Raw genomic sequence first — 21,841 nt, forward strand, 5'->3', positions numbered from 1 at the left:
GACAGTGCAGCCCTCTGATATTGGTATAATTAACATAGATATTGTAAAGTCAATACAAGTTGCTAGTTCTGCTTCACTTGTTTGCTGTATGGCTTTAATATTAAAGCAGAGGTTGTATCTAATGAGCTAGGTCACGCTTATTGGAAAATGTGGAATAACACTTTTCCCCTCTAGTGCTGTGTGTCAGCTATTTATTCTCATCATGCTTTTCATTACAGTTTCTGCTATCTTTTATGCTTGCACTTGAGCTAGGGTCTGCTTTGAAAACAGTTACGAATCATCAGTCTGATGCTGTAATTCCTGTGAAGGATACTGGACTGGTAACTAAGGGCTACTGTTTAATTGCTTATGATGGGTTTTAAGCGGCGGATGTAGCCACTCTCTGTGTTCCTTCTCCTGGGGCTTGCGTTGGTGCATTCCTGTCTGCTAAGAGATCCTGTTCACAGCGCTGGTGTTTGAACAAGGCAGGGGGATTTGGGTACCCTGACATCATTCCTGGCTGGTGTGGGAGCTCAGGTGCTGTGGCCATGGAGAACACACCTCAGAAATCCTGTGACATTGTAAAACTAAGCCAACCTTTCATGAAATCCGGAGTGATGAGTGTACTGTTTTTCAGAGTTATTGATCGATAGATGTTATGTGTTGCCTTACAAGTACAAATCTGACTGACCAGGAATGGACTGCTTGAGTTTAGGGTCTTATGAAACCTCTGCCATAGCTATTATGATTTCTTTCCATGCCCTCCCTTTCCCCACTGTGGGAGGTCAGAAAGGGATATGATGGAGCATTCCTGTGCCTCTGGGATGAGAAGCAACCAGCACCCATTAGCCTTGAATTGAGAGGAAATACAGGTGGGCATTTTCTCACCTGCAGTTGGTTTAAGCTGCACAGTGGAAATTAAACATTGATTCAGTGCTTAGATAAATCATGGTGGGAAAACGTCCGTTCTGGCATAGGGAGTTGTTATCCACAGAACTGAGAGATCTGCATCCTAGGTTTCGGGATAAGGGACACCGGAGTCGAGCAAAGGAACAGGGGTGTCATTCATCAGAGGGTTTTTTGACCTTTGCTTTTGATTGAGGAAACTGCAGAGCATAGTAAGCAAAATAGGAAATTGTGGTATAGTAAAGATAAGTTTTAGTTTGTTAGACAGGTATTTTCCTGGTTGTTTGCTTCTGAGGCATAGTCAGGTTTTTTGGTACAAGTTTGAACAGTCACTTAAGGGCTCTAAATCTCTGGGATTTTAATAAAAGAATTTAGAAATAAATGACTTAAATCTGAGAGCATTCATTGCAGAACACATATTTCCGTTAACTTCAAACTGAAGCTAGTGTTAACTATTTGTGACTTACGTAAAAAAAGACAGCCATAGCAAAAAGGCCAAGTTACTGCTACAGTTAAGGTTTACTTGTGCTTTGGGTTTTTCTTCTTCAGTGCTCATTCAGACAGAAGGAATAAACATCATTAATCCAGATACAGGTGTAAAGCCTGACATCTTATGCTTCCATAAAAATGTGTGAAGCTTCTCTAGAGTGTTGAATCAGTAAGTCAGAGCTAGCAGAGGCCTAAGGACAAGGCTGGCTTTTCCAGCCTAAAATTGCTCTCATGCATACTCCACTTCAGAAAATGAAATAGGAATTTGCACAGTTGGGTGTCCAGTCTTGCCCAGTTCCCAAGTGGATTGTGATTTAAAACTGAAAGCAGGGCACCACCTGTACTGTTTGGCTGTTGTAATGAAGTCCCAGGAGAATGATTTCCTAGGGAATTACATGACTTGAATAACAGGCCTGGCTGGCTCTTTTACTCTCATTATATTTTTAATAGTTTTGACTATTTTTCTTGTTTAGAGCTCTCCTGAGATGATATCATTCTGTGGAGCTGGTCATCTGCTGTGATAAGAGATACAGAAAATAATGTAAAGGATGCATAAAGAGGGTTGAAGTAAGGTGTTATAAATGGCAGTGCTCCCGTATTGTGGGTTTCAAGGATATAGCTCTTTACATCAGTGAAATGTCTGCCACCCCAGTTGTTGCTCAGACCACAGATACTGCGTCTGTGGACTTTCTAAATCAGTTGATATTTTGTACTGGGAACAGCCTGTAAAAGGCTCAGCAATACAGATCCTTGTGACTGATTCCTCAGTTATGGAACAGCTTCCTTCAAGTGCAGCCCAGCAGTGAAGGAAGCAGGCAGCAGTGTGAAAGTGGGGGAATCTCGATGGGCTTTTTTTGGGTGATAGGAGCAGGTGGGTTGGTTTTAGTTTTTTAACGTTGTAATCCATGATCTATTTTTCCTGCAGCTCTGCAGGCCACGAGGTGATAGAAGGGCGGTCACTTCAGCTGTGGAAAAGGTGGTGGTTAGTTTATATGGTATTTATTGATGTTTAAGCTAATGGGGCAGTGGTAGACCTGGGGAGCAGCTAAAGGTGGTGTCGGCCACCAGCAGAAACAGCCTGAAGTGGCACCTCCACAAAAATGCGCAGCCCAAGGGCACTTGTCCCTGCATTTGCAGCAGGGATGTGGCAGTGGTAGGAACAAGTCTGCTCACCACTTTTGGTGGTGGACAACAGTGACTGCCTGTGTCTCACTGAGGACAAATTCTTGTGATTTCAGTAAACAGAGCTTGTCTCTGGATAGACCTTTCCTAAGAAAGAAGACTTGTCATGATAATTGAAACATGACAGTGAAAGCCTGATCACTCAGTAACTTTTCTTATTTTACTTTTTGTTCCAAATTTATAATAAGCTGTTTAAAAAAGTTTTCAACTCTCAAAAGGATTTACTTACAACCTTCTGAAAGAGTGGGGCAGTTATCTTTGTAGCGACTATGTAGTTGAAGTGTCTCATGTATTTACTGTATGACACTGCCTGGTGCTCTGCAAGAGACTGTCATGTAGGCCAGGTAACCTTCAAAGGATAGAAATGCTAGAAGCCTTCAGGAAGGTGAGTTGAGGATGCTTACTGTCATGGGTCCGTAACTGCAGTGCATGGAATGGTCCCTGAGGTTTTCCATAGCCTTGCTGATGTAGGACTTGCTCTTTTCTTGGGACCTTGGTTACTTGGAGAAGGAGCAGGAGTCCTGGTCATAGTCAATAGTAGGGGTGGCTCTAGCATTTTGTCAATGCACTCTTAAAATGGCTTTCTCTGCCAGTTCTGCATGCCCCTTTCCTCTGACCTGATGGTTGGTGTAGCAGGTACCCCTAAGTACCATATGACATGAGCCACGTGTTCCTCTCCTGGTGTTCTGTAAGCAGCAAAATAATTTGGTAAAGTCACAAATTAATGCAGTGTTTTTCTAGAACGTTTATCTGATTTATATTGCATTACATAAAGAACAGCCATTAGATGAGTCTCATCCCTTCTGCATTAATCCAGCAGCAGGAAGGCAGAGCGAGAGCGCTGTGGGTTGAGCATGAGGGCCTCCGGGTGGCTCTCTCTTCTTATCTGCTCTCCAATCTTTGAACTCTTACATAATACATTTAAGACTGGGTTTTGAGTAATCTCTCTTGGGGTCTCATTTTGCATTCTTAGTCTCTAGTAACAAAGAACTGCTATGTTCTTCCCTCGTGGAAATCCTTTCCAGAAGGTGCACATTATCTAGTACAAGTCAGGACAATGATGAGCATCAATTTCCATGGCAGAATAGAATCCTGGATTACAAATTACTATTTAATCCTTTTTGCGTCAAAGGATATAATAATCCTTGTAAAATGGGCTCTAAGTCTTGTGCTTGGCTGTGTGAGGTTAAGGCGCAAAAAACAAAACAGAGGTTCTCTTAAAAACTAAGACCTAGTGAAATGCATGTGTTCCGCATGAATTTCAGAACATATTTATGACTACGTTTCAGAAGCTAAAAATAAAGATGATGGGCTGGTACCTAGGCTAGCAGTTTTCATTGCTCCATATGTTTGCTACTACTCTGGGAAAATACAGTAAGTGTGTGTCTTGAGTGTTGCTTACTCAACTGCAAGAAAGAATTTAGACACAAAATAGGCATTGCTCAAATTAGATTTCGTTCTCCCCCACAGATGAGAACATTTACCAAAACTAACAAATGAGGAGGTCTCTTAAGAATGTGAGAAAATGTTTCATTTTCTAAATCATCATGTTACAAGTGTCAAGCAATGTGATTTTGTAAGGGAGAGAAGGGTAAACAAGGTTGGGAGGGGTAAGGATTCAGTGTTTGAAATTGCAGATGGTGGCTGCACAGTTTCCTGACCACACAGCTATTTTAAGAGGGGCGAAGTTTAGTAGCTTGCAGAGTTTAGAAAATACATCCCACAGTGACCCACCTACAGTCTGATTGACTGACATCTGACTGACTGACATGATTATTGTAACATTGAGTATGCTGTCATTTTGTTAGATAACAAGTAAAATAGGTTAGTTGTTAGGAACCAGTAGCTTCATATGATTAGTTTATTCCATACTTTTATTATGGGTCTCTGTACTAAATCAAATGTGGCATATTGGATAGAATCAGTCCCTCCTTCTGTGAAAACTTGAAGGTAAGTGATGACATATATGCAATATTGCTAATGGAACAAACAGGGTAAGCAGTTTGTTGCTGTTATTTTTAATGCAATGTACTTTGAACTTTAACGTGTAATATTCTGCATAAATAGTCAAAATCCCCAAAAGAGAGTAGGGACAGATTAAAATTATAATCTCATAGTAAAGAACACATTTAATTACTTAGTCATATAACCATTGTTGCACAATGGGGTATTTTTGCACTAGATGCTAATTGCACGCTTCTAGTGTGACACTGCATAATGAGGCGTCCTTGCTGTCACAAACTGGTCATCTTGCAGGTGAAAACTGGGCAGTGCAGCAGCTGTTAGGAAGCCGTAAAACCTTTATGTTGTAAAAGGAAAAATACTAACAGAGTTTTTTGGTTGTTTTTTTTTTCTCTTCTGTGACAAATTTACACAAAATAGGGATATTCTCTTAATGTATCTAGCTTTTGTGTTTTGGTAAATCCAGATGAAGGCAAAAGTTCTGATAAGAACCTCCATAATTAATGCAAAATGGATAATTCTCATTTCTTTATTTGTTGCAGAAAATGGCACCTTACTGAAGAGCATAAGTCACACTGGAAGAAGTTGCTTCCCTCTGAGCTTTGAGTGAGCAAGCCCATCTTATGAGGAGGAGGATCCGTCAGCCTTCTTAGCTCTACAATGGGGACTTCAGGTGACGACATGGCTTCGGTGGAGCAGAATGCCTCCTTGAACCCTCTGTGCTTCGAGTGTGGCCAGCAGCACTGGACAAGGGAGAACCACCTCTACAACTACCAGAATGAAGTGGACGATGACTTGGTCTGCCACATTTGCCTTCAGCCCTTGTTGCAGCCATTGGACACTCCCTGTGGACATACTTTCTGCTACAAGTGCCTAAGGAACTTTCTGCAGGAGAAGGATTTCTGCCCGCTGGATCGAAAAAGACTGCATTTTAAACTCTGCAAAAAATCGAGCATTCTTGTTCATAAACTGTTAGACAAGCTGTTTGTTTTGTGCCCCTTCTCTTCTGTGTGTCAGGAAGTCATGCAGCGATGTGACCTGGCAGCACATCTCAAAAACAGGTGAGCGGTTCAGATGCTTGCACTGCATATTCCTTACATGCTTGGTAGGCCAGTTTGTGCAGCAATAGGAATTGGAGACAGGAGGGAGGAGAGGGTTAGTGGTGGTTTTTAAATTCACAGTAGAAGACCATAGGAAATGGTCAGTCTGTAGCTGTGCACAACTAAAGCACTGGATCCCCTTTTGGACACCAGAAATAGTGCAGAAGACCTGGAGAGAGCCATGGGGAGAACATGATTCATTAGAGGTCTCAAAACCATGATTTGACTGGAAAAGTTAAAGGAAATTGGGGCTGTTTATGGTAGGAGAAAAAAAAAAAAAGGCAGCGGGAGGGGGAAAATGAGATGTATGTACAAGCTGTCTGCAAAGAGGAAGGAAATAGTGTGCTAGGAACAAATGAGATTTAGTTCAGACTTTAGGAAAAAAGGCTTTATAATGGTCTGGCACTAGCACGGATTGCTTGGGTGGTAGCTGTGTATTCCTTAATTTTGGAAGTGTGTATGAGCTTGTTAAACCAGGCTTTATCAGGAACAGTTACAGCAGAATCGATTCTGCTTTGGGGTAGGTAGATGGAGACGAGGTCTCTGTCAAGACTTCTCCAGGACCTATCTGTTCTTAAAGAATACCTGTTTACTGAACAGGGTGATGGTGTGTCCTGCAGGCCTGATGTAGTTTCCAGGGTTTTTTGTTTGGTTGTTTTGACTGCTTACAGAACACTTCCAACATCCTGTTAATCCAGTAGAAACTCATTACTTCACACCAGTGGGAATTTCTGGTGTAGCTTAAGTGAGTGTTTTTGTGTCAGAGAGATACATTCCAATGCTACCCTCACCTAAATGTTTAGGACCTGATTTTGAACTGTTAATAATTTATAGTCCTTATGATTCCTGTCCTACCCTAAATATTTAAATATTGAAAGGATGCACTTATAGAAAGAGGGAAATAGGATTATTATTATAAGGTTGGACCAGATGATCCTGTAGTTCTCTATGCTTAAGCCACCTGGCTGTTGCAGGCTCCTCATATCGTTGGGTGTGAGAGAAAAATGTGCATCAAAGCCACTCTTTTATCTTCTGCCTTTTCCTGAATCTACTGTGATTCCCAAACCTAGATTGCTTCTAGTGCCTCCTTTTCTTTCTGTTTTTTCCTCCTTTTTTTTTTTGCTGGCAAAATTAAAACCAAGACCCAAACACTCCACTTTCCAAAGCAATACTGTGTTTTACTTTGCATTGCAGCTGTAAATCTTGCCAGAATTACTGCGTAAGGTCACTTTGCTGGCAGTTTTATGAGCAATAGCAAAGGCATTTGGGTTGCTTGTCTGCAGTCTTTGCTTAAATTCAGCTCCTGCTTGGAAAATGATTTAGTGCAACTGGTTTGAAGCTATTTGGTGTGTTTGCTTTTATCAAACCTCTAGACTGGGCAGAAGCTGATGGCATAAGTTACAATGCAATCTTTCTTTTCAGGAGTCAGTGAGCAAATGTGTTTTTTGAGCCCCTACTGTTATTCCATGGAATACACTGTAAACTACATCTTAATTTTGTATGAAAGCTCTTTTTATCTGCAGAGAGGGATTGCTGCTGGTGTTCCAAGAAGTCAGCTTTTAAATGAGAAACCCAGCAGACTTGGCTGTAGAAAAAAAATTGAATCAAAATCCATTTTCTTCTCTGTCTGATATGGGTTAAGAGAAGACGAAGGTAAAAGCTTTGCTTTGTCACCATCCAGAATTGAGCAAAAGCTGGTGCTGGAGGGAGGAGAGAAGGGAGTCGATGAATAAGCAGAGCTCATTTTATATCCCAGCAACTGCCCTTTGAGTTTCCCAGTAAATAACATCTCTCAGTTGCTTTAGCTGGTTGTTTCAGTATCTCTATTTTTTGAGCATCTTGATTCATGAAAGAAATAAAATAATTTCTGGAAATTCTAAAATATATTCCCACTTTTTTTCTCGCTCCTAGCCAGAATATTCTGATTTTGTAGGTAGATATGAAATGCTGTTCCTGTAAGACACATTTCAGCCCTTTTTTATGCAATTTGTTCCATGGGAGTGAATTCCCGTACCCATAAAACCAATCTTCAGTACTTGTTTTGGTCCTGAGATGCTGATCTGTGTACATAACCTCTTACAAGATTTAGTCCAAAATGCTCTTTATCCCAGGTATTTGGCAAAAACAGTATTAGTGAAAGTGTGATCCTTTAGGGATTTATTGGCACTTGTTAACTGGTACAATTGCTGTATGGTTTTACTGTTTGTAAGTAATAATGAAAGTCCTTTTACATTGCAGTTGGAAATGATAAATCTCCTTACAGATGTGCTAGAATGCCAATCTGGGCTTTGATGCTTGGAAGGAAGCATATAGGATTCTTCACTATGAGGGTGTGAGCAACTGAAACAGGTTGCCTGTGTCTGCCCCATTCCTGGCAGTGTTCAAGGCCAGGCTGGATGGTGCTTTGAGCAACCTTGTCTAGTGGAAGGTGTCCCTGCCAATGGCAGGAGGTTGGAATTGGATGAGCTTTAAAGTCCCTTCCAACCCAAACCATTCTGTGATTCTGTGAGTTGGCATGTCCTGAATTAATGTCTTCACCAGACAACTACTTGCCTGGTGATGCAGTTGCACGATACCAAGCTAAAGTCGTAGGGTGTTGCAGTTACTGGTTAATGTGGGGAAGAATCTGGAGATTTTTCTTTTGTGCCTTGTAGAGCCCTGCACAAAAGGGATTCCTCTGAGCTGAGTCGGTGTGTTCAGGAGGCTGCTTACATTTCTTGATACTAGCCTTTGAAATGATAATTAAATATCATTGGCAAAAATAAACCTCAAATCTATTTATATTTCAAGCGATGACTTTCATCAGCTGCCAGGTAATGATGTGCTCTATGAACGAGGGTGGAGGAGGACCTGGCTGTGGTTGGGAAAGCTTTGACAGAAATGGGACACTTTCAGGGCTAATTTTTGTTCTGTCCTTGTTTGACAGGAGTTTAAAAAAAACATCCAAGGTTTGCTTTGCCATCTATAGCAGATCCTTTGGGACCCACAGGCCTTTTGAGCTGACTGAATAATAGTCAACAGCACAGTGTTTTGGTAGAAGATACCCAAGTATCTGATTCACAGAAGTAGTCTACTAAGGCTGGACTCCGTTCAGGCTCAGTGGAATGAGAGCGTGGTCCTCTGACAGTGTTGGTTTTGAGCTGTTCATTCACTTCTGCTGAAAAATCACCACTCCTGTAGCAGAGCAGTTTAGGGACAGCAAGGCAGAGAGGGTTTGTCCTAAACTCCTGCGGATCAGCTGGGAGAGCACATCTGTCAGAGCTCCCATTAGACAATGGGTTTCCTCTCCACAGCATTTACCCCTTGCCGAGTTGCTGCAGAGTGAGGGATATGCTGGAGATTGCTCCTTCCCCCCCCCCCCCCCCCCCCCCCCCCCCCGTTGCCAGGGTTAAGATTTCAGGGAGTGTGAAGCTAACCCATCAAGTTAAAGCATTTCAGGCATGTTGAGGGAAGGGATTTGCATCTCTCCTTTTCTTGGCCTTTTTGGGAGCTTTTTTGGAGGTTTGCATTTTGAAATGGTCAATGATAAAACACCTCTATCTGTGTGTCTCTGGCCACTAGAGTAAATTGAGACTGGCCAGCTTTCTTTGCTGATCAGTCCCACTATGCCAGTGATCTGATGTAATAAATACTGCCTGAGCAAAACTAAGACATAGGGTTGTGTTCCATCATTCAAATAAACTTTTTCATGTCATTTTAATCTTTTGTGCTTGCACTTTCTTAACTTTGAAGAACAAGATGACCAGATATGTCCTTGGGGAAAGGCCCAAGAAATGTTTTCTTAAATATGTAATGTCATAATGTGAGCTGTCCCTAATTTCTGTATTTCTGCATACTCAGCACATTTGGATTGCCTTATACTATTCTAAATATGTATATCATGACTTTAATATATCTGTATATAGCTCTCTATAGATAGATCTCGCTTTATGTATGTGTAACACTGCTGGGGGTCACAAAAGCTACTATACGGGTGTCTTTATCAACATTCTTCAGAGCTGGACAACTTCATAACATTTCTTCAAAATCTCTCAAGCCAAAACAGTGTAACCGTATAATTACCAATGACCTTCACAGAATGTCAGAATGGAATTGTGATTCTCAAAACATTCTTGTTTAACAAGTCAGGACATCATTAGATTTCTGCTGTCTTTTATTCTCTTAACCCATTTCTTCTCTTGTTGCAGAAATAAATCATTTCTTCTTTCGTTATAACAATCTGTCACGTTCCCAAAACAGGGAGTACTTTCAAGAACACGGTTCCTTTTTTCTGCCGCAGCTGCAATACAAACATCGTTAGGTGGTCAGCAGCTCCAGAAGCAGGAAATTTAAGAAGGACATCAAATACTGTAAGGAGCGGAATATCAGACACTGGCAAAACTGTCACACAGGCAGAAGTAAGATTGATGCCCACATCCAATTATCTACACATAAATGTAAGACCATTTGACTAATGAAAGCTTTCCATGAATTTGCAACATTGCAGCCCTTCTTTGCAATAAACTATTGTAGGATTTTAAACGTAAGCAAAAAAATTATTGCAGTAAGAATAATGGGAACTCATAAAAATCAGTATATAGTGAAAAGGGCCAAATGCTGATGAAGCATTGTTACATGATGGAAAGCAAAAAATTGCACCTCCTGCATGAAGTCAGGAAGAAAAAAGGGGAGACAGGAGGAGGACAAAACACTACTGATTCAAGAGATGATGAGCAATAGAAGATTAGATTGCAATAGAAGTAAAATTTTAATGTCTTTCTTCCCCCAAGTGACTCCAGGAAAATATGATGTTTCCCTCTATTGGCTTACTAAAGTGAAAGGAGATTGCTTCAGTGGAACACAGTCTCCGTGTCTTTGAATCGGGCTTTTTTTCTGTGAAGTTTTATGCCAGCCCTGTTTAACCTTTTCAGTGAGGCTACCTTCCAGAAACTGGAATGTCCATAACAGAGTAAATCCACATTCAGAGCGTTTTACAGCACATTGCCAAAAAACTAAGTAGTAGAAGTTCTGTGTAGAAGGCAGTATCAGTTTGGGGTTCTGTCCACTAAAACATGTCCAGTGTGTTTAATAATTTTTATGATTAGCTTAAATCTGTGACTTTGAAGAAGACTGACGTCACTTGATGGAGCGCTTCGGCATTTTATGCTCCAAACATTGCTGCAGGTTTGAACCATGGTATTAATGTTGTCTTCACAGGTGTCCTGGGGCTTCTCATCGAAGGGTTGCTCTAGAAAGAAGGAGAACAAGCAAGCTGCAAGCAGAAGCAGAGGGTGAGAGTGGTCCTGGTGGGATGGAGCAGCCTAGCAATTTATCTCCAGATGCAGATCAGGGAATAGTGCCAGCCGAGCAGAACTTCACCTCGCCCGCCCTTCCCGCATGGACAGATGAGCCCAGCATCGACAATCCGACTTTTGAGGAGAGCACTGTAGCAGACAGTATGTCATCACTTATCTTCTCAAGTGTCTTATCAGAAGTTGAAGCATTTGTGGTGTCAGAGGTTGTCTCTTACCAACCGTGAATGCACATCTTCATTTTCTGCTCTTTTCTTTTGCAATTCCTGGCTAAATCTTAGTGGGTTTTGGTTATGTGCAAGTATACAACTGGGATACGATCACAGTTAGGAACGAAAGAAATATCTCAATGTGTGCCAGGTATCGTGTTGCTGTATCATCATTTATCATATCATGGTGCACAGTTGTTTATGTTAATCCACCAGTAGCACGGCCTTGCAGTGAGATGGAATGACTGTAATTTCTATGGTGTTTTCTAAGATGAGATTTCTTTTCCCCTCTTCCCTTTTCCCCCTACCCCCCACCATGGATCAGCAGCCTTCCCACACATGGAGTGCTGTCCTGCTCGAGTGAAAAAGCAGCTGAGTAACTCCTGCATTTATCTACACCGAGCAAGCAGTAACATCTCTAGCAACTGGGATTTCAGAGATGAAGCGTTGAGGCTTACCACAGAGGAAGGTGGCCCTGTCCCCTTCCTTCTCCTCTGTATTTGCCATCCTTTAGTATCCACCTTTTTCCTCTTTAGTTGACTCCATGTTTGCTTCAGAAATGGGCTTCTTCCCTTAACCCAGTGATTCAGCAACAGTTTCAATTGCAGTTGTGAGTCCAGCTGACAGAGGCGTGACCAAGTCGTGGTCTGTGGGGTAACCCCTAACATTTTTATCATCAATACCAAATGTGAATACATAAGTGGCCCAATTGGGAATTAACTGCATGAAATTTATAATAAAGGACAGGATCCAGAGGGTTCAAAATATCTTTTCCAACCTAAATGGCCCCATTTCAGGAAGCGTGGATGCTGCTTAGTCATTAGAGAGCTGTTTTGATAAGCTGAGTGTTCCTGCAAGTAGTGGAACTAATATGATTGCACTTGTTTTAGTTTGTTGCTAAACCGTTGTCATGTGGCCTGTCTACATTGTCCTTTGGTGATTTGCTTTATTGAAAGTGAATGAGGTATAAAGGATATTAATCATCTTTCTTTTTAAAAATAATTGGCAGCAAATCAACAGCCACCTACCTTGCCTGAAGGAGAGATCACTACTATTGAAATTCATCGGTCCAATCCTTATATCGAATTAGGAATTAGCATAGTGGGTGGCAATGAAACGCCTTTGATCAACATTGTCATTCAGGAGGTTTATCGAGATGGGATCATTGCCAGAGATGGAAGACTTCTTGCTGGAGACCAAATACTTCAAGTATGAAACCTAATTATGTATTCTGTCTGCTTGCTTTCCATTCACTCCTCGCAGAACCGCCTGTTAAATGAGATGGGAGATTTTCCTTGTCATACTATGTTGTGTAAATGTTAGCTTTGCAATTATCAGTTGGAAGGCAAATTAATATTCAGAGCAGAGCCTTTTCTAGCACTTTAGGCTGTCGTGTTTTATGCTGTATGTTGGACCAGTCCCTGGAATTAGTTTTCCTCCTCAGCATCTCTTATCAGTGTTTAAAATATGAGTTTATTTTTCTGTTGTTAAATGCTGCGGGACTTGATCTTTATGCCAAATTTATGCATGCTTTCTGTAGGAACCCAAGGTTACTTCTGGCTAACAAGTTGGCATAATTTGTGCTATGTAGAAAGCAGTCTGTGGATTGTGATGCTGACTTCATCTAAACTCTTACCTTAATCTGGCTTCACTGTTACCTTCCAGTACCCTAAGCAGCTGATCTGCATCTTTCAGTGTGTGTAAAAGAGTCCCTGATACTCTTTTCTGGCATGATCTGATGTGAGGTGCTTTAAATATTTTTCAGCCCTTTACCCCAAACAATTAAAATTTAAGCTGGTTATGCTTAAGTGTGTATTTTTGCCACGGTTTTATGTAATTAGCCCCAGGCAGTGTAAAAAGATCAAATTGTGTTAATTCTGGAGTTTTAATTTTGTGTTAGGGGAAAAAGTTGCTTATAGGACTCTTTAAGAATGGCAGTAACTGAGTTCTACATGAACAGGACAGTCCTCCAGCTTTTTCCTATTTTTAATCATTCTACCTGAAACAAAAATATTACCATCATTTCAAAATTACTTCAATAACAGTGTTTGCTTTTGATCTGATAGTCTAAGATCAGTCCAAAAGTAGTATCAGCCTTTTTCATTTCACTTTCTTGAAGTGAAGCCAACAGAAGTAGGTTAAATACTGTAGTTACCCTTAGAACAAAATAAGTTTGCACTTCAGAAAATAAAGTCCCTTTAGAGAAATTGTGCCTTTTTCCTCTGTTGGGGTGTTAGCGTAGTGGCTGGCCGAGAAAGCAATCCAAGAGGTTTCAAAAATGCTGCCTTTTTAACAAGCAGTTGCAGACACTGAATGCTACCTAATTTATTCTGTTATTCAGGCGCTCTCCTTGGTTGCCAGAAAACAGGGAGCTTGAGCTCCAGTGAAGTTTTGGAAGGTCTTGCTCTTTGGGCAGGTGTCAGTTGTAGTTTCTGAAGCCATAAGTGGCGATAAATGGGTATGAATGGGATTTGTAAGCTGCAGTGTCTTCTCTATCAATGTGCTGGCATTGGGGCTTTCAGATGCTAGGGTGGTATCCACAAGAGTCCTTCAGTCACACCATGGGAGGGGTTCAGGAGGTAAAAGCCAAACTTTTTGGAAGATACAATATCTTACTGCTTTAAATTTACCCATGCAGGTGCTGAACTGTTGTGTTTAAATGCCCAGGCTCAGTCTCTGCCGGCTTTAATTAAGTGCAGAGTTCGATGCAGCTCAGCATGCACACTCCAGTCAGATATTGCTGCAAATGGCTTCAAATGCTTTTATGAGCAGCAAAGAACTAAAAGAAAGCCAGAAAGGACTGCTAGGTTAAACTCAGCATTTTCTTGCCCAGTCAAACAATAAGTATTACCCTTCTAAGATCTGAGGGAGCACCATTTAGTAGCAGCTACATAAAAGCGCATGTTGTCTGCAGGGTATAGATAGGTGCCTGATATTTTCAAAATGGTCTACAAATTGTCCCTTTTTTGAGCTAAACTGTGACTGTAATTCACACAAAACATATCCTAATGAGAATCTCCTTCCCCCAGAAATGCTGTTTGATTCTGAAATAGTTAACTGCCTTGTAGACAGAAGAATTACGTATTATCACATATATTCTTCTGTGCCCTTTGAATGCTTCCATTTTTTACCTATTTACTTTAGCTAGCTAAGGTATAAGTAATAAAAGTAATAAAGTATAATAAGTATAGCTAAAAATAAAACTAGATTTAATTTAAGGGCTCTTGATGGATGAGTTCTAGTTGGTTTTGCAGGTGGCAGCTCTAAATGTTATTTCTCTTAGCTGTGCCTCTTCTTCCTTTGCCCAAGGTTACAACCTGTCTCAGGGCAGCAGCAGACCAGGATATGGCCATGGTTTGGTGTGTGAGCTCACAGTGCTGCTGGGAGTAGCACCTTTGTGCTGGTGTTGGGCTGGAGGTGGAGGTGGCTCAGGAAAGGTGCAACTACCCCTTCAACGTGCTGAAACCACCATGGCTTTGTGGTTTGACATTGACCTCTCGGAACTCCTCCAGTCAGATGTGTGATGTAAATGTGGTGGCTGTTGTACATAGATCAGGTCCTTTCCCTTTCTATTTTTTTAAGTGTTAATATTGCTATTATATGGTAGGAAGCTGCAAGTTTCTATTTTAACTGAGATTGCACTGCAGAGCATTAAAAGACTTAGCTAAGGCAGGTCAGTATAGTTCATCTGGTGTTAGTTTCTCTCTGCTGAAATTATGGGGCAGGGGTTCCTCCATCAGGGCACAATACATGCTAAGGATGAAGTTGTACTGTTGACTTTAAACCCCATCTTATGAAACAAGGCAAACACAGCTTTTGTGCTGGGTTTTGTGGCTCTCCTGTTTTCTGCCAAATCTCATTGCACTGTCAATTTTTATCTTAACTTTATAGCACAAGAAATGACTGAAAATTACTGATCTTGGTATCAATGAGTGACGTAAGAAATACAGGAGGGTAATAGGGAGGGAAAGTTTAATCTGTTTTTCATTTAGAACTGAGTTTTGAGCGATAACAGGTTATAAGTCTGAAGCTGACCTAGTTGAAGTCAGTGAAAAATGTCCTAATTTCATGCTAAGACTTGAGAACTTGTACAGCCTTTTTTTTTTTTTTTATTGAAATAGAATATTGAAATAGAATAGAATAATGAACAAACTTCAGTATTCTGAATTTCAAGGTGTTTGGGGTTTTTTCAATTTTTCACATCATGGAAGTACTGCATATTGTTAGACATAGGCTTTCTTCAGAGATTTTGATGCATTCTATTTATAGCTATTATTTTAAAGCTGGACTTGATACTGAAAGCCCATGCAAAGTTCTTGTCATGGAGAGCAAACAACATAAAGACCTAAGGAAGGCAAGTGTAGGAGACCACGAAAACAAAAAACCCTAGAGTGTGATGACAGAAGTTGTTGACCTAGAGAGATGTCATCTTTGTGGGAAAAAGCCTCAAGCTGCACCAGGGAGGTTGAGATTGGATGTTAGGAAAAACTTCTTTAACAAAAGGATTATTGAGCATCGGAACAGGCTGCCCAGGGAAGTGGTGGAGTCATCATCCCTGGAGGTATTTAAAAGATGTGGCATTTAGGGACATGGCTTAGGGGTGAATTTGGCAGTGCTGGGTTAATAGTTGTACTCAGTAATCTTAAGGATCTTTTCCAATCTAAAGGTAGGCTTGCAGATTGAGCAATCAAGTGGGTTCGCAGGAGAGGATGGAATGATGAGAGAGAAAGCTTGGTAGGGTCAGATATGTAGGTTGCTCTACGGTTAGTTTTGAAGTGAACTCTGAATTTAGTTTGGAAAGGGCATAACCAGGAACAATAAAACACATGAAAATATCATTCCAGTTTCATTGTTGTTGTTGCTTTTCAGGTCAACAGCTTTGACATAAGCAATGTGTCCCACAACCATGCTCGAGCTGTGCTCTCCCAGCCTTGCTCAGTGCTGCACCTCACTGTGCTGCGAGAGAGGCGGTATGGGAGCCGCACACACAACCATGCAGACACCACCAGCTCCTTGCGGGAAGACAGCTTTCAAGTGACGCTGCACAAGCGCGACTCCAGTGAGCAGCTTGGCATTAAACTTGTGCGCAGAACAGATGAGCCAGGGGTCTTTATTCTCGACCTTTTGGAAGGGGGGTTGGCTGCTCAAGATGGCAGGCTCTGCAGCAATGACCGCGTACTTGCAATTAATGGACATGACTTGAAGCACGGGACACCTGAGCTTGCTGCTCAGGTTATACAGGTAATCTGTATTCCCTACCTGAGTCCTTAGCTCAGCTTTATTTCTTGGGCAAAGCCTGGGGTAGAGGCTGTCCAGACAGAACAGCTTGTGTAATGCCTAAAAGCCTGCAGCAATGCAATTTGCTGTGATTTATGTTTTGGAAATAATAGTGCAAAACAGGACCTGCTTTGGCACCTAGCAGAATGAACTTTACCTCCTCAGAAATGAAAAGTGCTTTAGTCTTCCCTGGCATACAGCCTGAAGGTTAGAAGACTGATCATTCGAGCAAGGAGTTACTACAAGCAAGCATATAGCCTATTGCTTAGCAGAAAAGAGAGGGGAAAAAAAAAAAGGATTATTATTATGTATAAATCATAGCTTAAATCTCTCAGTAAGCTCTATAAAAGTGGGCTTTGTTTTGTATTGATTTGCCTGTGCCTGGAATTGGGGTTAAAACAGGGAAGTGATTTGTCAGACTTCATAGAGGCAAATAGATAGCATCTGGGAAGCAAAAAAATAGGTCTTACATGAGTCCTGTGCAGTAAAACTCATTTTCTGAGTGTTCAAGAAAGGGCTGTTCCCAATGTCTGGCTCTGAACTGGACACAGATATTACCCAAAGGTTGATGCATTGTAACATATGACCCTTCTCTGTTCCCACAGGAAAACCTTAACTTCATGCCTTTCTCCCAGTCTGTAAGAAAACAGCTGCAGCACATTGCTGCTTTCTGCTGATGAGCTGTTGGTGAAAATTGCTCTGATTTTAGGAAAGTTGAAATAGACCGGTAGTAGGTTCTTGCAGTCTAGTTGAGTTATCTTTGCTTAGGCCATCATCATATAGAGAACTGCAGTGCAAATGAGTAGTAAATATTTGTTTCAGGAATGAATTTAGTAACGTCCCTTGCAGTTAAAGGAAAATAACAACAATCTTGAGAACTGTAATTTCAGTTTCCCAGTTTTTTGATAAAGTGATCAGATTTTTATGCTGGGTGACTTTTATTTATTGAGGTGTGGTTTTGCAGCAATAGAAAGAATTGATGTTTTGTTTAACATCTGGTAACTGAGTCTCCTGATACTCCCCTAACTCCAGAATCTAACAGTCTGCTCTAGTATGACTTCTTTCTTTGAAGTCTCTTAAGGAAGTACCAGAGGTGTTCAGAGCTTTTGACCAAAATCTGAAGACTCTGGAAATTTCCAGCATATTTCACTATCTGTTTTCCTCCCTCTCTGCTAATAATCAATATCCCGTCTTGCTAATTACTTTGCTTTATGTATTCAACAGGCTAGTGGGGAGAGAGTGAACTTGATCATCTCTAGACCCCTGAAGTCACAGACAGTCAGTATTATTCGAGACACCGGGACTCACAACAGCAGCCCACACCAACACCAGTCCCAGCAGCAGTTTCACAGCCGACCTAACTCACATAAGGTTGGTGTTTCTCCCTCTAAGAGGTATAAATACTATTTTACTTACGTTATTGTCTAAGTGTGCAGTAAGGTAAGACTGGAAGAAAGGGATTTATCTTCTTTTTTACATAACTTTCTTTTTAAAAAGAATGACAAGCAACTCCCAGGTATTCAGGTCCCGCATCATGTCTGGAGTGGGAGCAAAAGATGTGCAATGGCTTTTCAGTGTTTTTCTGGATTAGCTGACTGCAGTGAAAGAAGCAAGTTCTCTGAGCTCATACAGCTGCTGCATGGGAGAGCTGTCATTCAAGGATGTTAATATTTTTGTTGCTGCTTTTGCTGGCTGCAACCAGTAAGGACTTTAAAATGGTCTCTGTCACCATGAAAACACATTTATTTTCATTTCTCAGGAGTTTCTTTGTAGTTCTAGGCCATATTCTACTGATAAATGAGGTAATGCTGATGTTGATGGAGACATCAAAAGATTCGTTGCTGTTTTGTGGCTAATCTTTTGACTATGTGGTTTTGTAGAGCAGTCATAGAATTTAGCTTATTCCAGTGTAGGATGCTGAGAGAAACTGGAGGGAAATTTTCAGCATTGTCCTTCATAAACTTTCTGACTATACTGAAGTATTTACATGAATGGCTTGTTTCGGTTTGGGCTTTTTTTTTTTTCTCCCCCTGACCTGGAGGAAATCCAGACAAAGCTGATTTGCACGACTTAGTGCTTTTAAACCATTTTGTTGAAGTGCCTAAGTATAGCATTGGGCTGTATTTAGTTGTGTTTTCCGATTTTTCTTTAACAATGTTATTTATCCTTGTCAAACAGGATCTCTCCCAGTGTGTTACATGCCAAGAAAAGCACATTACTGTGAAAAAAGAGCCACACGAATCCCTGGGAATGACAGTGGCAGGAGGCAGAGGCAGCAAAAGTGGCGAGCTGCCCATCTTCGTGACAAGCGTACAGCCTCACGGGTGCTTGGCAAGAGACGGCAGGATTAAACGAGGTGGGGCCTGGCTTCCTTGTGGCACGGTTGGCCTCTGATTGCTTGTTGAATAATAGGGTCTCTGGAGTCAGGTGGTGTCAAAAGTCGTCTTGCAGATGTAAGGAAGCAGCCACAGATGGATGCTTTTCTTTATGTTTCAATAATGGAAATACAGTATTTAGTATCACACTTCCCCCTTTTCTAGGAAAGGGATGTTTAGAGAACGATAGCAGGGGAAGCAGCTGAGACCAGGAAATGTCTGGTTAAATTCTTTAAAGCTGACGGTAATCCCCTGAGCTGAGGGTCTGGTGTGATGCTTTGTACTGTATAGTACGTGCATCCTGTTTTTGTGTTTAATTGGGTGGGCTGGGCCCCAGTTCTGCCTGAAGAATCTCTGCTCCTCAGTATAATATCTAAACAGGAAAGATGCTCTGATGACAGGCCGCAGCTCACCCACGCTAAGTTTACCCTGAGAGCTATGTCAGTGTTCATCTTGGTTCATGAATGCTTTCTTATCCTCTGGGGCAGCTTGGGTTTGCCAGTCTTCATGGGTGCTATAGCACCCGTCCTTGTTCCTCATTTTGCAGAAGGGAACCAGGAGGTGGAGGTTAGACTCAGTATAGGAGAAGGCAGGCCTGCCTGTTTGACAGCAAAGGATTTGATGATTAAAACATATGGAAAACAAAGACTGCCTATGGGATCTTTGCAGTTCAGGGCTCACAGAATTACAGATTGTTTTAGGACAGAAATTTAGGAAATGAATTTCATAGATTGCAAGTTTAAAAAGAACAGTGTGGGAGCATCCTTATATGCTTCTGAGAGAGAGAGATTTACACCCACATACCAATGGGTATGCTCTTTCTGTACTACTGTGCAACACAAACTTGATAGAAGAATCACAATTGCTCTTGCATTGTATAACATTAAAGTAGCCATAGCAGCAACAAAAGTAATTTCAAGTTCAGCTGCACCTCACCTTTAGCTTTCCTTGGGAGGAAAAAAGCTTTTCAAATATGAGCCTCATTCCAAATGTGACCCAGGCATTTGCACTTCTGCTTTTATCAGTAAGCGAGGCATTGTGTGAAAGAGAAGACTGTCACTGCTTGGGCAGTAAATAAAATCCTTGTTTTCATCCTGAGGCTTTTAAAAATATTCTGAAATAAAATAAAAATTGTGACAGTTTTTTTAGTGGCTTTGACTTTTCCCAGATTATCTTTGTAGGGATGCTTCTTTCTTCTAATGGATTGTGTTTTGTACCAGTCTTTCCAGTAAGTTTTTGAATTCCTTTTTGTTCTTCTAAGTAACAGCTTAGAAAAAGCAGAAGATCTAGAACACTCTGTGGAGACTCACTTACCTACAGGAGCTGGTTACTTTGTGGTGCCTGTACTGTTCTTTCCAAAATTCTTCCTTTCTTTTAAAGTTAGGGTGGACCTAAGATCCACCACTGGAAGTCATTATGTAGTGGCACCTGCAATAGCAGTTGCAGCTGAGATGATGAGGTGTTTAGGTAATTTCTATTTCAAATTTTCAGGGTGATATACCATAGAAGTCACAGCATTTGATGTGTTATGTGGAAATAAATGATACTGATGCAACTTAGTAGTTCAGTACATTAATCTTTCAAACTGGCAGTGTAAGGTATTCACATTCCCAGGCTTTTAGTACAGACTGCCTCAGCTCCAAAAAATACAGTGTCAAATGAAACTGATGTGGGAGGTGCTGTGGTGCTGTTGATAAAAAGGACCCTGACAGACTGATTGGTGTGTTCTCGCTGCTTTGAACAGGTGATGTGCTGCTGGACATCAACGGCATTGATTTGACTAACCTAAGTCACAGCGAGGCGGTGGCCATGCTGAAAGCTAGCGCTGCTTCTTCAGTAGTCGCCCTGAAAGCCCTGGAAGTCCAGATTGTAGAAGAACAGCCCCAAGCTAATGAAGAGCAATTGAGTACCATCAGTGAAAATGAATATGATGCCAGCTGGTCACCATCTTGGGTCATGTGGCTGGGACTGCCAAGGTACAGAATTAATTGATAAAGTAATTAGTTCCCTGTTGTAAGTTAAGTCCAAGATACAAAAGCATAGAACTTGTTAGCTGCAGCATATTTGCCTTTATTTCTGCCTGCCTGACAGTCTCATAGAATCATAGACTGGTTTGGTTTGGAAGGGACCTTAAAGATCATCTAGTTCTAACCCCCCTGCCATGGGCAGGGACACCTTCCTACTTGTTTGGCAGTGTGTTTACGAAGTGTACTATGAGCTGGAGCAATGTATCTGTAGGAAACTGGAAGATTAATAGACTGGGTTTATCCCTTCACTAACCTGAGTAACTAACCGTGTGGATTCTTCTCATTGAACACAAGCCATCTTGTTTAACCACAACTTTCTATAGAATATCTAAAACCAAAGAGATTGTTAATAAAACCACAGAGTATATATCCATGTGTCTCTTTGCTTACTTAAATTTACAAGATCAAGTGTATAACCTTAGGATGGATCAAACTTGTCATTCTGATGGACTCTTGACATGGGTCTCTTACAAATTCCTATGGGTTTTTTTCAAGAACCCATTACCATCTCTGCCAAATACAAAATCTCTTCAAGATCTGCAGTGAGCTCCCTCCCCTTCACTAGTGTTCAGTCTGCTGGACATCACAATGTTTAATTTTAACTCTTCTGTTTTTCACACTCTTGTGGCTACAGCTATAAGCTTATTCCAGCATTGCTTGCTATCCAGAAGAGCTCCCACTAAAGCAAGGAGTGTAGTTGACTTCAGTCAAGGTGTGCAGGTTAATTCCTCCCTCTCTGATAGAGCTACCAGGCTCAGTTCTGTAGTCGAAGTATAAAGCCACAGTAAGAACCAGGCATATTGGTAGCAGAATGCAGTTGAAGAGAACCATGTATTGGCCCTCCAAAGATTTCATACTTTTCCTGAGTTTTGCTATCAATTAATTTCTCTTCCATTCAAATATTAATGAGTTAACCTAATCTCAGTAAACAGCTCAGTTTTGGTAAATGTACTTCCTTTCCATGCTTCAACAGTGGCTTATTGCTTATATATTACAGATGCTCATGTGTGGCTCCTAAAGTTATGCTATGCGTTGTGCTGCTAT

At 41.2% G+C, this 21,841-nt stretch overlaps 1 protein-coding gene across 2 annotated transcripts in view; it reads left to right on the plus strand.

Annotated features, from left to right (window-relative positions):
- Window positions 1–21,841, plus strand: part of LNX2 (ligand of numb-protein X 2) — a 54,912-nt gene that overhangs the window by 27,243 nt on the left and 5,828 nt on the right. For both annotated transcript variants that reach the window (XM_065678474.1, XM_065678475.1), the window contains exons 2-8: window positions 5,061–5,579; window positions 10,815–11,053; window positions 12,128–12,327; window positions 15,988–16,359; window positions 17,620–17,766; window positions 18,574–18,751; window positions 20,515–20,746. In XM_065678474.1, coding sequence (XP_065534546.1) covers window positions 5,179–5,579; window positions 10,815–11,053; window positions 12,128–12,327; window positions 15,988–16,359; window positions 17,620–17,766; window positions 18,574–18,751; window positions 20,515–20,746 — 1,769 coding nt within the window. In that variant the 5' untranslated portion in view covers window positions 5,061–5,178. The remainder of the gene's footprint in view (window positions 1–5,060; window positions 5,580–10,814; window positions 11,054–12,127; window positions 12,328–15,987; window positions 16,360–17,619; window positions 17,767–18,573; window positions 18,752–20,514; window positions 20,747–21,841) is intronic.

The sequence above is a fragment of the Lathamus discolor genome, chromosome 4 (genome assembly GCF_037157495.1).
Source record: "Lathamus discolor isolate bLatDis1 chromosome 4, bLatDis1.hap1, whole genome shotgun sequence".
Lineage (NCBI taxonomy): Eukaryota > Metazoa > Chordata > Aves > Psittaciformes > Psittacidae > Lathamus > Lathamus discolor.